Raw genomic sequence first — 18,468 nt, 5'->3', positions numbered from 1 at the left:
CCTATCCCTGAACACAAACATGAATCCTTCTTCTTGAATTTGATCATGGCACCGTTGGCTCGACCCCTTGGATGATTATCATCCCTTGGAGTTGCTCCATAAAAGCCTTCCTTGGCAGCCCCAAATGGCTACCGACTCTTATGAAACCCTTGCCTTGGGTTTGCCTAACACCAACCAGCTTTTGGGGGTCTTGACACATGATGAATCAATTTACTTGGACCTATGCACTTCTTCTGGGACACCAACAGCACTTAGCATAGATGAGCCTGATGCTCTCATACCAATGTTACATGCGCAAAAACTTTGTCTTCTTTCAGCCCTAAACACTTAATAGGAACATCCTGATGCAAAATGTAAAGAGAGAGAGAGAGACAGAGATGACTGTGTATTCAATATATTATATAGTACACAAAGATAGTTCAAAACCTGTGGGCTTTGGCCTTCCAAAGGAGGAAACATACAGCCTATCTAAGACCTGCCCCATCTGAGGGATAGATGAATCACAATGAATCTTGGTCGTGCCTTTTATAGGCACATGGAAGCATTTCCCAATTGGTGGACTGCTGGTCAGCCAGTTCCATGGGACAATAAAAATGCTATAAACTGCTACTGACACCTCATAAGCTTGGCTGACAAGTTGTGTCCTAAAGAACAACTTCCAGTGCCAAGGCCTGGTTACTGCTCTAAGCCTTTGTTTATCTGCTGCCTAATCAGAGATTAGCCTTGGAAGAGCAGCTATGTCCATGTGGACAGTACTTGCTAGAGCTCAGACGTCATACAGATGTACTGAGACGCATACAGACTCTAGAGGCAGACCCGACATGATAGTTCTCAGAGAACCATTCCAGATTTCTTAAGTCTACATGCATCCACATCAGAGCCCGCCACCTGCACTAGCAATCTGGCCCCACACCCTAAAGGGGTCCTCAGTGATTGATAGAGCTCGATTTATTTTGTTGGCTACCCCCCAAACCCACAGCATCATGACCCTTCGCCTGACATATACAGATACAGGAGGCTCTTCGATGCCATGACATGCTTCCATCACAGAGGCTTGATATTCTCTTGGCCTTTAGATTGGTATTGGCTGAGGTGGGCATTACCATTAGTCATGGCTAGTTTACCTCAAAACAGGATCATATGCTGATATTACATGTATATACACTAGTAACAGTTGTTTTTCAGTTTCTTTTTTCCATGGCTTGGTATACCCATGATATTATTGTATCACTCATGGTCTCATAGACCCTTGGGGTCTTTGTATACATTTTCTCTCTCTCATTAACAAATCAACCACCCCGAATTCTTCTTAAAAAAGAATAACCCCAAAAAAAAATCTACCATAACTGCGCCATGTGCGGCAGACACAAACTGCATGAGCTAGATCATTCGGTCTATCAAGAAGACTAAGCACATGCGTAAAGGTGTCCTTGTCCAACTTTTGCAGAATGCCTCCACTCGCATCGTCCATCATGGAGAGAAATGAACCCTGCTGCAAACATGCATAAGAAAAATTCTTAAAAGAAGAGTTTTAGATAATTGAAACCAGCAAGCTGAAAGCATAAAAAAAGGGTTTTAACAGAAGAGGCTTCTATCTTGAAAAAAAATGTGCAAACACAAGCAAACAGAAAAATTACTTCCCGTACTTTTTTGTTCACCTACATTTTTTTCCAACATGATCATAAGTCCATCTCAAGAAAAAAAGAAAGAAAGTTGTATTAACATCTTCAAAAGGCCAAAATGACCTATGAGACCAAAAGGTTACATCATATCCATGAGGTACATCATCCTGGGTACAAAATAGTAATAAAGAAAGATAACAAAAATCTAGAACTATAAAATCTGATCTAGGTACATGAGCAGAGAGCTCTCATATCACCCTAATACATCCTTCATGGGCCTGTGTGGGAGAAAACAGGAATTAGGGTTAGGTTAATTCATGTGTGGGAGACATACACAGAGAGAAGAAGGGAGAGAGAGAGAGAGAGAGTTGTGGGGATAAGTCAACTCATCAATAGCATGAGTGTGTGACTCCCCTATCACACATGTATATTGCACTAGTACACATAGTGCACTTAGTACATTAAAAGTACTAAGTGTACTATGTACTATAACTTATGGGCTTGTACACACTATAAGGGTGGGCATAACGCCTTTACCCCAACAACCTCCCACTTAAAGGCAAAGTGCCCTTAAGTAAAGGAAAAGAAAAATCAGCATGTACATGATAATATACAAGGCCATATCAAGGCTGAAAATGGCCTCATCCAATGCCCATCAAGTGTCTGCAATGAGCAAACCGCTCCGGAGGCAAACTCTTTGTCAACAGATCAGCCGGGTTGTCATCCGTATGAATCTTAACAAGCTGAATTTGCTTGTTCTCTATCACCTCTCTGATGAAGTGATACTTCACATCCACATGCTTCGTCTTTGCATGAAAGACAGGGTTCTTTGCCAACTGGATGGCACTCTGACTGTCACAATGCAACAATGGAATATCCCCTGTATAACCCAAATCAACCACTAACCGAGATAGCCATAATGCCTCCTTGCAAGCCTCTGTGGCTGCAATATACTCGGCCTCTGTAGTAGATAAGGCTGTGCACTTCTGCATCCTGGATATCCATGACACAGCACCTTCTGTGAATGTAAATACATAACCGGTAGTAGACTTCCGGTTATCTGGATGACCGGCATAATCCGAATCCATGTAACCATGCACTAATGCATCCTGTTTGCCAAAACATATGCACATATCCTGTGTGCCCTTCAGGTATCTCATGACACCTTTCACTACTTCCCAATGCTTCTTGCCAGGGTTGGCCATGTATCTAGAAACCACTCCCACTCCAAATGCAATGTCCGGCCTAGTAGCAACCATGGCATACATGAGACTGCCACAAGCTGAAGCATACGGAATCTTGGCCATATCAGCCCTGTCTCTATCTGACTGTGGGCTGTCCATAGCACTGAGTTTCACATATGGAGGCAAAGGAGTACTAGTCTTCTTCCCCCCGTCCATATTGAACCTCTGCAAGACTTTGCCAATGTATTCCTTCTGAGACAAATACAACACATGCTGATTTCTGTCCCGAAGTATCCGCATACCCAAGATGTGATTTGCATCACCCAAATCCTTCATATCAAAGGTTTGATGCAGCCTCTGCTTCAAGGCATCCATCTCCTTACGAGATTTCCCGGCAATCAACATATCATCAACATACAAGATGAGGATCAATAGACTGCCATCCAAAGCTTTCTTGGTGTACAAGCAGTGATCTATGTCACTTCTCCTGAATTTCTGTGATTTCATGAATGTATCAAATTTATGATACCATTCTCTTGGTGCCTGTTTGAGCCCATAAAGACTCTTTTTCAGCTTGCATACAAGCTTCTCCTTTCCACTCACTGCATAACCCTCTGGCTGCTGCATATATATCTCCTCATGGAGATCACCGTGAAGAAAAGCAGTCTTCACATCCATCTGAATCAAGTCCACATCATCATGCGCAACCAAAGCTAACACAGCTCTAAGTGTGGTCATTTTGACCACTGGAGAGAAGATCTCATCAAAGTCCACACCATATTCCTGCTTGAAGCCCTTAGCCACTAACCTGGCTTTGTATCTTGGCTTTGCATCAGGTGCAACTTTGAGCCTGTAAACCCACTTGCATGGCAAAACCTTCTTGCCTACAGGCAAATGCACCAACTTCCAACTTCCATTTTTGTGCAGAGAATCCATCTCTGACTTCATGGCACGCTCCCAAAGAGCCTTGTCTGCCCTCTGTAAAGCCTCCTTATAACATGAGGGCTCCCCACAGTCAGTGAGCATCAAGTAGTCAACCCCTGGAACAAACCTGTCAGGGGCTCTGGAGGGTCTTGTGGACCTCCGTACCCAATGACCATCATTTGCAGGTTGCTGTCCAGCCTGCATATCACCCATTGGTGGCTCCTGTTCCATGCCATAAGGCTGAAAAATCATGCCCGGTATCTCCTCTAACTGTGGTATATCCATAGGGATATCTTGTGCCATGTCTGGCTGTCCATTTGGACCATTTTCAGCACCATTTAAGGGCTGGTTTTCCTGCTGTAATGGCTGATTTACAGCCCTTTGTTGTTGTCCATGATGTCCATCATCATCAAAGATGACTCTGCCAGGCTCCTGTTGCCTTGCAGGCTCCTTATACATGCATGTTTCATCAAAAATGACATCATTGCTGCGTATAATCTTTCTATTCACGGGATCCCAAAGTCTATACCCCATTTCACCTTTGTCACCATATCATAGTCACAAGGGAACGTCGTTCCAAGCTCTTGGAACGGGGGAACGCGTTCCATAGAGATAGCCGTTCCCGTTCCCATTCCAAAATGGCACCGCAGACCATGTAAGAAATATAAGTGAACTATGTATCATGTAGAACACATCTATGCATTATCATGGCCACTACTGAGATGGTTTGAGGTTCTTTCTTTACTATGCCTCTTTCCAAAGCATTTACAGATATATAAAGTAAATTTATACACACATTTATGCAATGATGTGGCGTTCCCGATTCCGTTCCCTTTTATTCAAGCTTTTCGTTCCCGTTCCAAACAGTCATCCGTTCCCCAAAACGTTCCCGTTCCCTTGTGACTATGCACCATATCCTAGGAATATGCATTTGTGAGACTTAGGATCAAGTTTGGTGCGCATTTCCCTGCGTATGTGCACGTACGCAACGCAACCAAACACTCTCAAGTGCTTGTATGACGGAGGCTTCCCTGTCCATACTTCCTCTGGCACTTTCCCACCAAGCCTCGTGTTAGGTGACCTATTTATAAGGTGAACGGCTGTCATAACAGCTTCAGCCCAAAAACCATGAGGTAATGCAGCATGTGACAACATAGAACGGACCTTCTCCTGTATGGTCCTGTTCATCCTCTCTGCTGTTCCGTTTTGTGGAGGATCATAAGGAGTAGAGAGCTCCCTCTTGATGCCTTTAGCATCACAAAAGTCCTGAAACTGTTTGGACATGTACTCTCCACCATTGTCGGAACGCAAAGCTTTCAGTGTTTTGCCAGTTTGATTCTCAACAAGAGCAACAAACTTCTGAAACACTGAGAATGTATCACTCTTCAAACGAAGAGGATAAACCCACACCTTGCGTGTGGCATCATCTATAAAAGACACAAAGTATTTTGCCCCTCCCAAAGAAAGCTGAGGCATCTCACATACATCTGTATGCACAAGCTCTAACTGAGCATCTTTCTGTCCAAGAGCTTTCTTGTGGGGGCACTGTAGTTGCCTACCATATATACAATGCTCACAAAACTGAAAACTTGAAAACTTTAGAGAAGGCAAGTAACCCAAACGAGACAATTGCTCCATTCCCTTGACACTCATGTGTCCCAACCGGCTATGCCACATAGAAATTTCCGGCAGCTTGGTTGCATTTACATTAGCATGGTGACAAACACCTGCATGCATGAAGTAAAGAGTGTCCACCTTAGAGCCTCTGGCAACAACCAATGAGCCCTTACTAATTTTCCACTTTCCACCACCAAATGTGGTAACATAATCAGCATCATCAAGCTGTCCAGTAGAAAGCAGGTTCTTCTTGATCTCAGGCACATGCCTGACATCATGGAGCATAAGCTGTGAGCCATCTGAAAACACAAGCCTCACATCACCTCTGCCAAGAATCTTGCATGCATGGTTATCACCCAAATAAACCACTCCTTCATTGCCAGCAGTATACCTGACAAACAAGTCTCTGCAACCTGTGACATGAAAGGAGGCACCTGAATCAATGATCCATGAGTGCATACCATGACCACCTGTAAGAAGTGAATGGGCATCAAGTGAAGACGTAAATAGGACCTCATCCTCACTGCCACCTGCATGTGACACATTGATTTCTTCAATCTTGACTCCACTTTTGCCCTTTGGCTTTACATCTTTGGCTTCATCTTTCTCTTTGTCTTTGCCTTTTCCCTTTTCTTTTTGATCATTTTTCCATTTGTAGCATTGCTTTTTAATGTGTCCCTTTTTGCCACAATAATGGCATTCCAAATCCTTTTTGGAGCGAGACTTGCTCCTTCCCCTTTCTTGGCTTTTCCCCCTTTGCTGGAATCTCCCACGTGCATTCATTGCATTGGACTTTCCAACAGAGTTGTTTTTCCTGTTCATCTCTTCTTGAAGAAGAGCACCCTCAACATCTGCATATGACAGCATAGCATTCGAATTGCTAGTGGCTGTCTTGAATGTGTCCCAACTCTCTGGCAAAGTGCATAACAGAAAAGTGGCTTTGAACTCATCGTCCATTGCCAACTTTTGATTAATGACCTGGCTGACAATACCATTAAACTCATTTAGATGGGCTGTCATAGACGCCCCTTCCTTCATCTGAAGACCTATGAGTTTCTTCAACCAATACACTTTGCTTGAGGCACTTTGTTGGGCATACAAGTCCTGCAATCTCTGCCACATTCCCCAAGCTGTCTTCTCTTCACGAATGCTGAAAAGTAATGAGTCTGACACAGACAACATGATAGTAGATCTTGCCAGCTCATCCATATCTTCCCACTCTTCAGCAGTAAGAGAAGCAGGCATTACACCCCTTTCTTTGATAGGCTTGTGCTGCTTTTTCTGGAGCAACACATTGTAGCACTGGGTTTGCCAAATATCATAATTATGCGAGCCTTCAAGCTTCTTGATGTGAAGCAATGAAGAGCTCGCACCTGTGGTTGCCATAGCAATATGCAACCTGTCAATGCCTGACTCCCTGCAAAATGTGCAATCACTGCACCAAAAGCACACAAAGTGCTCACAGTTATTCTCCCAAGCTTTATCTCCCACTGCGGAAGCACAAATGCAACTTTTCTCCCACTTTATGTGATGAAATCACCAAAATCTGGTTGCTGCAGATTTTGGACAGCACCTTAAATGTGCTCTGTTGCCCTTCCAAAGTACTGTACAGCAGTACCAAGTGCTCACCAATGATGTACCAAACCTGTACCGGCAAGTACAGCACCTGAAATTGAACCTTTTGGTCACTCAAAACAGTGTACAGCCATGCCAAAACTTGCACAAAGATGTGCCAAATCTGTACCAGCAGGTACAATAGCAATAAATGCTCTCCTGGCTGTCCAAATGAGTGAAAATCAGACTTTTACAGTCCTGTACACTGCATACAACAGTCCCGAACAGAAATTGGGCAAAAGCCCCTTGACTGCAAGCTGATTTTTGAGGATTCAAGGCATAAATGTCTTGCCTGCTGCTTTGCCAAGCTCAACAAGCATACGAACTTGAAAAGCCCCTTGATTTAAGATCAATTTTTGATCATACATGGTACATTGACGCACATGAAGGCATCCAGAGTGTTCACGATGCTTCCCCCTGGCCACATCCAGAGTGATCACGATGCTTCCCCCTGGCCACATATACATCAAATACATGAAACCCCCTTGATTTACAGGCACATTGAGTGCTTGTAAGGCATCAACACATTATCCACAGCATCAAATGCGATTGCCTGCATGCAAATCAACCAAATCGGCACAAAAGCCCCTTGATTTGCACTGCAATTTTGCCCAAATGTGCGATTTCTCACATTATACAGCATGTATGAGTGCTTAATTGCACAATTACATCAAAAGCCCCAAATTTCGACATCTAATTTCCTGCAAATTGATCCTGATTGTGACCAATGTCACCCAATTTTGCCAATTTTGCTCAGAAATTGAGCAATTCGGCACCTGTACCTGCTCAATTGATTGAATTGATAAGAAATTCCCAAAATTGAAGGCAAATACCTCTTAATTTTTTTTTGAATTTCTCTGATCTGCAGGCTGAATTTCTGTTGATGCTATTGCAGAAAAGGAGGCGTCGATTTTTGCTGTTGATGCTACTGTACACACTGACAATAGAGGGCTAGGCTTGTTGAAGGTACTGCTGATGCGCCTGCAGCTCTTCTGCCGGAAGAAGACGAGCTGCTCAGACGGTCAGGATGGAGCGATGGCGCTTCTAACGACTACAGAGAACAAAACCGCTGCTGGTGTGGACTCTGAAGATTCCGCCCAACGCATTGTGAGCCGACTCCACCTGTAAGCCAGTCGACGACTAACGCCTAGCTGCCTTGTGTTCGCTCCACGCTAATACGCTTTACTGCCTTCGCATACGTTCGCACTGTTGACGCCCAGCCGATGCTTCTTCGCTCGCCTAGTAGCCTTCGCCGTCGACTTCGCCTTGTTAATAACGATCAACGGCTGCTCAGCTGGGGGCTTGGTGTTATGTCCATCCTCAATGGCTTTCTATGAGATCGAACAGAACTAACCCTAGATGGATCCTCCACAGCTTCATGCACCCCAAGGCATTTCGGCAAAAGGGCTCCACTTTCCCCTTGCCTGCACACACAGGAAGCGAAGAAGCTTTTGATTTTTTTTCTGTCAACGCAGAAGGCCCACTTGTTTTAAAAGCTGAAGAGGGCGACGGTTCTAAAGGGGTGAAGCTACTAGTTTCGGCCGCCCTCAGATTGTGATGGATCCAGCAAGAACAAGCCACAGGCTATGACCATGGCTCTGATACCAGTTGTGTGGGAGAAAACAGGAATTAGGGTAGGTTAATTCATGTGTGGGAGACATACACAGAGAGAACAAGGGAGAGAGAGAGAGAGAGAGTTGTGGGGATAAGTCAACTCATCAATAGCATGAGTGTGTGACTCCCCTATCACACATGTATATTGCACTAGTACACATAGTGCACTTAGTACATTAAAAGTACTAAGTGTACTATGTACTATAACTTATGGGCTTGTACACACTATAAGGGTGGGCATAACGCCTTTACCCCAACAGGGCCGCTGTGACATGGTGCTCGAGGTGGTAAAACTAAGTTGGCGCAAGAAGGTCCTACGATGATGGGAGATGATGGCCCGGATCCTCCTCTGGTGGCGTGGCCGTGGGCGAGGGCCATGGGGTTTGGGGCATCGAGCTCTGCATAACTCAGTGACTCTGTCGATGCATAACGCAGTGGCTCTCTCGAGTGTCACACCTCTCGGCCGAGCCACTGCACTAGCATATGGTCCGGGTCTGATGGGTGGATTAGCCCTCGGAGTGCTGGTATAGAAGAAGTCGGTGAGAGCTCTCTGTGGTTGTCCTCCAACAAGTACAGCTGATTTGGATCTCACTGAGGACTCCCTGTGTCTACGGAGCTCTAGAAGAAAAATTCCCAAGCATCTCTAATCCGAGAAGTCCATGATCCTTGAAAGTGGTCCGAACCCAACTCGGAAGAGGCAATGACCTCCCCCGAATCTCGTAGTATACAAAGCATCGGCATATGTAATGATCCTCTGTCTCGGGCTCTATGTGATAGAGCTGAAATATCATGTCCTCTGGTGCGGCTATCACATGCACTCTGCACTATAGTGCATGGTGACAAGCTGGCTCATCATCATCAGTGCAACATTGTCAAGAAATTAGTTCCTTTTAGGATAATATTTGTCGTACGCCGTGACTCCATTGTAATCCTCAGTCCAGGATAAGTCAAGCACGAGCTGCATAGGTCATTCTCAGCCTTAGACAGTCAGTCAGTCAGTCAGTCCAAGTCCCTTAACCGACTTGAAGAGACGCATTCATGCATGTAGAGTCAGTAGAAACCTTAGGGTTTGCATTAGAAAGCACTTGGTATCTTGCATATCATTCATTCATTGCATCTAGACCATTGCAGAACCCCTCAAATATCATCTAGTATTTATTAGAATATTTACTAGGACTTGTCTGGTATTTTTCCCACCATTTTCAGCATTTATACATCATTCTCAGTCGTGTAGCATTTATTATGCAGTCGACCAGCATCTAGTGCCAACCAACTATCATCAAGGGTAGTTAAATAGGAGTGCTTGGTTCATTCACTCATTTATCTCATAATTCAGCAAACAGCCCTCAGGCACATCAGCATTTCAGTCTTCAGCCCCTACATTCACCTCAGCCACCTGCGTTTTGGAGAAGCATTTCATCCTGCAGCTAGAGGAGCATCAACGCTTGTGCATCCAGTCCTCCATCAACAAACGCAGACGTTTTCAGCATTCAGCCATCAATAAACCTTGCGTTTTCTACATCCATACAGTTTTCAGCATTCATCTATTCATCGTTTTGCTACAGCCACTTGGTGAAGGTAAAACGCAGCATTCATATTCATTTACAGCATTCATACATAGCCTAGAACAGTCCCAAACAGCCCCTCTCTCAGCCTCAGCTTTGCAGCCCTTCCTCATTCCATTGGGAAGAGTGCATAGGCTCGAGATTGGACATCATTGGTGCTTCTACAACCGTGTACAGTTCAGCCTGACTCTTGGTCTTCCTAGATCTTGCATTTGGCTTATCGTCAATCACACCGTTAGTCTCTTCAAAGATAATAGAGCAAATACTATTCCGGTAACGGGATAGGGGCAACTGCACAAACACAACCAGCCTTCTTCTTGCAAAGCAAACAACCCTGCTAAACCACCTACTCCCTCATCACGGGTTTCTTTGATGAAAAAGCAACATACTATCTGAAAAAACAGCAGCATGCATAAACAAACAGCAAGCTTCCTGAACACATACCTTTCTTCGACCTCATGTTCTCTACCTACCGGCTTGCTCGTTCACAAGACACGCTTTGATACCACTGTCAAATCCCCATAGGATCTCCTCGTGGAACGCTCCTGGTACAAGACTCGAAACCTGCAAACAAAACAAACAAACAAGAAGGGGGGTGGAGGCCTGACTCACCTCCCAACCATGATAGCCGTGGGCAAGCCCACAAGACCTAGCTGTCCCCACCGAGCCACGAGCTGAGCTAACTAGATGGACGTACCGACCAATCTCTACCTCGCAACGTCCCGTACCGCCACGAAGCTACCCTCGCGGGCCTTGAAACTGCTGACGGCCTCGTCTGCATAAAGCAGGTGCACGTCTGCACCAGATCCAGGCTCCAGACCATAGAGCTCTCACAAATCACGCGAGACTCTATATGACTAATGACTAACCTTGGCCACCCTTTTATAGGCTCTTGGCCGGTCATCGGGCGTCCACACTTGGGCGCCCGCCTGTTAGTCTATCCCTAACTCAGCCTGCCTAGCTCCAAGCTTCCCCAAACCTCGAAGCTAGTCTTGTGTGCGTGTAGCACACGGTAGATACACACTGTGCACATGACAGTCATGACCACTCCCGGCTAGTTCAGGTGTGAACACAGCTTACTCACGGGTACTTTTTCCCTGTGACTAGACACAGGTTTTTTCCCGTGTGAACACACTTATGTGTGTTGGGCACCTTGCCCTAGGCTACTTTATGTACTCACATTGTACTTTCATATTAAGATAGTGTACATCTTTTCCAACACTCACGTTTCTCTGTGCTTGAGGTTGTGTGTATGTGTATGTGTGTGCAGGCTAGCTTCCCTCCTACCCAACAATCTGGTGGTGGGGGTAGGGGTGGCTGATGGGGGATATGATAGGGAGCGTGCATAGGAGTGCCATGTGTCTGGGAAGGTGATAGGTGTGGGAGGGCGATGTTCTTGGAGTTTCCTCCAGGATCTGAAAAGGTCCATAATACCTAGGAGCAAGCTTTGGGTCCTTCTGCTCCTTGGCTTTAGACTTTCTGAGTCTTGCTTTCTCGAATCTCAACAAGACCCAATTCCCTTCTTCAAATGTGACCTTCCTTCTATGCTCATCTGTAGCTTTCTTCTGCTTGGCTTGAGATGTCTCAATAGCCCTTCGAACCTGTGCAAAATCTGTATCCAAATCTTGAACAAACTCATCCGCATGGAAGATCTCTTCCTTCGTTCTTAGCACGAACAACAACAAAGCTTTACCTATCGATGAATGAATGGTGTTGTTATAACCATACTCAACCAAAGGCAAATACTTCTCCCATTGATCTTTCGCTTTGAGAGCATAACACTTTTAGCATATCCAGGATAGTGAGGTTTGCAATATCACTTTGTCCATTGGTTTGAGCATGATAAGCTGAAGAGAAATTCAGCTTTGTCCCCATGTTCTCGAAAAGAGCTCTCCAAAAGAAACTAGTAGTCAGAGGATCTCTATCCCCCACAATGGACTTAGGCAATCCATGGTGCTTGAAAATCTGCTGAATAAATAATCTTGCCGTATGTTCTATGCGAATAGTCTTCTTCCCTAGAATGAAGTGGACTTGCTTACTAAATATATCAATAATAGTCCATATTCCATCATTCCCCTATCCTGACTTTGGCAATCTAAAGATAAAATCCATAGTAATACTCTCCCATGGAGCATTGGGAATTGACAAGGGTTGCAATAATCCTATGGGTTTTTGTCAATCAAACTTGACCTTCTGACAAACCAAACATTCTCGAGCATATTGCTCAATGTCCTTTCTCATACTAGGCCAATAAAAATAGCTCTCCAAAGCTTGAGTTGTAGTCAAGATGCCTCTATGCACCATGTAGGGTGGAGCATGGCACTCTTCTATCACTTTTGTCCTTAAATCCTTTGTTACACATAAACGGGTTTGCATCATAAGAAAACCCTCCTTGATGACATAGGAGGTCACCAAATCTCCATTCTGCAATATATTCCAAATATCCTCATCGATAGCATAAAGATCTTTCATCGAAGTAAAATCCATATAATTACCCATAGAAACCGCAAGGCTCGTGGATCTCCGAGATAATGCATCTACTAGAAATGAAATTGGGCCAAATAACTAGCCCATCTTATATGCTTTTCGGATATCTTAGGTTGAGACATGAACTATCCAAGACTTTGATGATCTGTCTTGATAACAAACTCAACACCGCTTCCAAATCTTCAATGCATGAATAATAGTCATCAACTCTTTCTCATAAGTAGGTGCCGTCTTCAACTTTCATAGGTCACAGCATGGCCCTCTTGGTTCAAGACTGCTCCAATGCAATCTCCTGAGGCATCACATTCTACCATAAAAGGCTTCATGCAATGGACTAGCTACCACTGCAAACCATTTGATAAACTTTCTGTAGTAACAGCATAAGCAAGAAAACTTCGAACTGCATGCACGCTAGTCAGCTCTAGCCATTCCATAATAGCCTTGACCTTATCTAGATCCATCTTGACCCCTTTTGGACACTGTCACCCAAATAATGAATTTTTGACAAAAAGAATCACTCTTCTTACCATTCACATACAACTTGTGCTTCCGCGGTTCCGGGAACACAATGTCCAAGTGCTTTTGATGCTCTTCCTCATTCTTAGAATGCACAATAATATCATCAAAGAAAGTAGTTGCAAACTTTCTACGTGGTCGAAATATTCTCTCCATCATTTGGTTGAAGGTAGCCCGGGCATTGGTAAGACCATAAGGCATCACCAAATACTCATATAGAGTCCAAATGTGATCCTGAATGCGGTCTTGTGAATGTCCTCTGGAACAATCCTGACTTGATGGTAATCACTCTTCAAGTCAATCCTGCTAAAGATAGTGGCTCCATCCAATCTATCTAAGATGTCATCAATCATAGGAATAGGAAACCTATTCATTACAGTGATCTTATTAAGAGCCTTGTAATCAATACACATACGCCAAGAACCATCCTTTTTCTGAACCAATAAAAGTGGGGAACAAAAGAGTGATGAACTAGGTCTTATCAAACCCTTTTCCAATACCTCATTCACTTACTTCATAATCTCCTCCTGTTGTGCCTAACTTGCGGTAGGAAGGTCGATTAGGAGGTGAGCTTCCTAGTATGAGTCGATCTAATGATCTTTCGATCTCTCCGGAGGTAGCTCTCTTGGTATAGTATCTGCAAAACAATCTTCATATTTCTTTTGAAAATCTTTCCTTTCATGATCAAGAGCTGGAAGTGATTAATCACTCTCAGATTCCTTTGGATCTCTGACATAAACCAAGTACGAAGAAATAGATTGCTTTATTGCTTTAGGAACCTATACATGACCGATGAGTGGAATGGAATTCCCCTCAACTCCTACATCAAAAGTTACATTCTTGCCTTTAAAAGGAAATCTAATCTTGTTTCCAACCCGATCAATAGCTGGATCAATCTTCTTATGCCAATTTTTTCCAACAACAAAGTTCTCATGATCCACATAATCCCCAATCTGTAAACGAAGCTTTTCCAAGATAGGGGTCACTTCTACTGACATTCCCTCAAAAGCGGCACCTGCATAAATAGAAGCTTCAAACCTATCAAAAGGGAGGTTCATAGCTTCAACCACTCGGGGATGGATATAGTGGTGGGCAGCACCACTATCAAAATGAATAAGCACGGGTTGGTTAGCCACTTTGCCCCAAGCCTTGAAAAGTTGCCTTCTCTCTGGTAGTGTATCATCCTGGTGTTGAAGTTCCTTTGGTAATGCATTGGTTTGAGGCGGCTTGGCTTCTTGCTTTGGCTTGTCGAGACATTTTACAGCCATGTGTCCCTTCTTTCCACAGTGGAAACACTTTCCTTCCTTGACATATTCTTCAAGTTGCTTATGGGACAACTTCTTTTGAAAGAGTGGAGGTTTGTTCCCACTCCCATCCTTTTTCTCTTGTGGCTCGGTCTTTGATTGAGATCCTGCTTTAAACCTTTTCTTTTGAGATGAATCTCGGTTGTCATGTTTTGTCTTGCCACCATCCAAGGCATGTGCAAGACCTCGGCTTATAGAGCTTTGTCATGTGCTTCCTCCAAGGATTTTGGACCAGCCATGTACGCTACTTGCATAAGCTTAGGTTACAATCCATTCACAAACTTATGCATTTCTATTAGTAGTGGAATAGGAGTATACGAAGTAAACTTGAATGAATCAGTTGAAGAGTTGCTAAGATAAGTTGCCACATTCTCACCGACTTTTTGCTTCACCTCATCCCATTCTTTTTGCACATCCGCTTCAAAGTTTGCCGGTAGAAACTTCTAGTTGAACATAGTCTTGAAATCGGTCCATGTCTTTGGCTCGGCCCCTTCTTGTACCACCTTTAGCCACCAATTCAAGGCAGCGTCCTTCAATTGCATGTGAACCATTCGAAGTTTGAACTTTTCAGAGAAGTCCTCTCCTCCAAAAGCAGCATCAAATCGCTTGATAAAAGATAAAGTTTTTTGAGTATCCCGCTTTCCATAAAAGGCATCAATAAAGGCTCCTTTGCTCACTTGTCCTGCAGAGGCTACATGTGAGAGAGCGGGCCTAGGGATGGCCTCCCTGTCTCTTACATGAGAAGCAGACTTGGTGGCTCTACATCCTTCTACAATGGTGACTCCTTTGGCTCGAAGATAGACTTTGACAGCTTCAACTCCTTCGGCTTCGGTTACTCTATCCTTGATGAAATCTTCAAACATTAGAGCCCTTCTTTGGTCCTATTCCCTCTTGGCTCTCCAAGCAAGGAATTCTTCACCTCTGAGCAAAAGCCTGAATTGCTGGAAATCATGGTACTCTTCTTTTAGCTTTTTGGTCCGACTCAGTCTCCTCTTGCCAGTGGTGCTCCTGGCTCACGGTCAACCCAGTTTGACTTTTTGCTTTTCTTTGCTTTTTGACCAAAACTAGGGCAAGGGTTCCACCCTGTGAATAGAGCTAGGAGGGCCAAATACCTACATTGTGTCACCCAGGGTCTCATATACCTTGGGGTCTTTCGTAGACGTTAATATTACTCTCTCTCTCTCTCTCTCTCTCTCTCTCTCTCTCTCTCTCTCTCTCTCTCGATAACCCTATTTGTGATGAGAGGGACCTCATGGTAAACCTTAGGAAGACCAAGATTATGCTTTTTTCAACACCTTCTACCCAGTTCTTTCATATATAGAGGAGATGAGGTTGAGTTGGTTATATCTAGAGATCACTTTTACTAGCCAGCTCTTCACTATGCCTTATGGCACAACTAGCACAGGGATATGCTGCCCTCATTCGTTTTTGGAGAGTGTGTTTTCAAGCTTACTTCAAGGAACCTAGTACCAAAAGCTCGCTATTTGATACTTTGGCACGCTCAATGGTGATGTATGGGGCGTCTTTCTAAGAGGAGGACTGAAAGAGAGTGTGGATTGCCGCTTATGATGCTCACACATGATCAAGAGTCTGCCATCAGTGCCACATGCCATAGAATTGGCCGAGTTCGGATCAAACCTTCTCCTCCTACACACCATGTTCCAAGACGTCCCATACATGCAGCATGTCTACACATTACATAGCGACCACCATAGGTGGGTCATCTTGCAGCTGTTGATACGAACACACCACCACTTGGTTCAAGTCGTATGGCTTTCAAACGGACAAACTCCCTCCTTTGAGTGCGGTTTGGACTACCCCTTTCTTGATCTCTAAGGACGAGATCAACCCCATCATCCGTCTGGACTGACCAAGCTTCATGAATACTAGACACCGATAATACAAATGTGCTTAGCCCGAAGCTCGAGTCCTATTGAGGGCATTTCTTGAGGGTCACTAGGTATGGGTTCGTTGAGAGACCATACCTAGTTATCTCCCCAGACACACACCATGTGGATAGCCATTGGTCAGCCACACCATCACGTCGCCTTTGAATGGAGACATGGAGAGCAAAAGGCATCCCACGGAACAGACGGACCCACGAGTAAACACGCCATGTAGTATTGGGGAGATAAGAGTGAGAGACTCATTACATACTAAGATGCCCAGTTTACGAAGACTACCACTGTCCCTTCAGGAAGGGGCTTGGGCCCAGCCTGTTAATCTGTGCAAACAACTCAAAAAAAAAATGGCTCATTGTCAAAATCAGCTCTCGGTAAACACTGGATTTGCAGTAACATATTCGACCCCAAGGCCTTGCCATGTTGGAAACATGCATCAAGCCTCCATGGTCACATGAGCTTATCAGAGTGACACTCAGGAAGTTTTTTTTTTTTTTTTTGTTTAAGCCATGATTGGGCCAATTTGAGGTGTCATTACTGCCCACGTCTTTTTTCTTGATTGTAAGGGCATCATCATAAAGGCGCTAGACCCTAACAAATCCTGACATAGCTTGCCAAAAATGGGTTTTTTAACCCTAAGCGGCCTTCATAGCTTACCTCTCTCACAAACGACATAACAGATGGGTCTTCTCAGAAACCCAAAAAAGATTGGCATAGCAGCTCGAGAAATTCAGAAGCCCTAAACAGAAACAACTTGGCGTAGATGTCCATGGTTATTTTTCCGCTCTCAGGTCTGCTAAATCTCTCAAAAAAATCATTAAAAACGAACAATTACTCAGAACAATAGCCAAGAACAGTACCTGTGCCGATTGCGCTACTTGCTCAGTTATCTTTTGTCATGCACCGACATTATTATCAATCGTGACTAAAAAGAGAATTATGGTGCTTTTTCTAAAACGATCTCGTTCTTTGGTAGACCACATGCTGCAGTTTGGAGGTCGACTCTGATTTTGGCTTTGTCAAAAGTTTCTCTTTCAACTGGCTAAGAGGTGGGTTGATTTCCCTTATCTCGTTTTCCTACTATCAAAAAAAATTTGTTATACTAATTCTAATACCTTTTTTATCTCTCTCTCTCTTATAAAGGCCATGATTCACCGAGGACTTGTAAAGGCCATGATTCACCGAGTTCAAGTCCCACCATTGGTCGTGTATGCCCTCATGTTGCATTCTACCGACGTTAATACCTCTCTCTCGCTCTCTCTCTTAGGCCCTCTCTTTCTAACTCTCTCTCTCTCTCTCTTTCTAACTCTCTCTTGCTCTTTCTAAAACTCTCTCTCTCTCTCTCTCTCTCTCTCTCTCTCTCTCTCTCTCTCTCTCTCTAACTCTCAAACTCAAACTCTCTCTCTACCTTACTCTCACTCACTCTCTCTCTCTCCCTCACTCTCACTCACTCTCTCTGTTAACTCTCTCCCCCCCCTCTCTCTCTCTATGACTCTCGAACTCGAAAACTCTCTCTCTTGCTCTTTCTAAAACTCTCTCTCTCTAACTCTCGAACTCGAACTCTCACCACTCAGTCTCTGTAACTCTCTCTCTCTCTCTCTCTCTCTCTCTCTCTCTCTCTCTCTCTCTCTCTCTCTAACTCACTTTCTTTACCTTTGTCTAACTCTCTCTTTTGAACTCTCTATAACTCTCTCTCTCTATCTCCTCATCACTCTATCTCTCTTTAACTCTCTTAAGCTCTCTTACTCTCTCTACCTTTCTCTATTTCTCTCAAACCAGCCAACTCTCTCTCTCTCGAACTCTCGAACTCTCAATCTCTCTCCAACTCTCTTCAACTGTCTCTATTTCTCTCGACCTGGCCAACTCTCTCTCTCTCTCTCTCTCTCTCTCTCTCTCTCTCTCTCTCTCTCTCTCTCTCTCTCTCTAACACACTCTCTATCTCTACCTTTCTCTCTTAATTATCCCTTTCTAACTCTCCCTCACTCCTTAACTCTCTAACTCTCTCTAATTCACTCGAACTAGCTAACTCTCTCTCTAGTTCTCTCTAACTCTCTCTTTCTCTCTTTAACACTCCTTTCTCTTTCTAACACTCACTCTTCCTCTCTAATCTACTCTTGTTA

General features: G+C 44.2%; 1 protein-coding gene across 6 annotated transcripts in view; it reads right to left on the bottom strand.

Moving 5' to 3' along the window:
* Positions 1 to 17,414, bottom strand: part of LOC147627212 (F-box family protein) — a 43,703-nt gene extending 26,289 nt beyond the window's left edge. Inside the window, exons 1-2 of one of the 6 annotated variants that reach the window (XM_086815879.1) lie at positions 17,209 to 17,414; positions 1,342 to 1,492 (exon numbers count right to left, since the gene is read on the bottom strand). In XM_086815879.1, coding sequence (XP_086672005.1) covers positions 1,342 to 1,474 — 133 coding nt within the window. In that variant the 5' untranslated portion in view covers positions 1,475 to 1,492; positions 17,209 to 17,414. Of the gene's footprint in view, positions 1 to 1,341; positions 1,493 to 17,005; positions 17,155 to 17,208 lie in introns of those variants that run through there. The other 5 variants (XM_086815878.1, XM_086815877.1, XM_086815876.1 and 2 more) reach the window with 5 other exon arrangements.
* Between the last annotated feature and the right edge of the window lie 1,054 nt (positions 17,415 to 18,468).

This window comes from Cibotium barometz, chromosome 21 (genome assembly GCF_041138505.1).
Source record: "Cibotium barometz isolate CiBa-2024 chromosome 21, ASM4113850v1, whole genome shotgun sequence".
Taxonomy (NCBI): domain Eukaryota; kingdom Viridiplantae; phylum Streptophyta; class Polypodiopsida; order Cyatheales; family Cibotiaceae; genus Cibotium; species Cibotium barometz.
The sequence above is the reverse complement of the archived record's forward strand: the minus strand, read 5'-3'. Positions and strand labels throughout refer to the sequence as shown.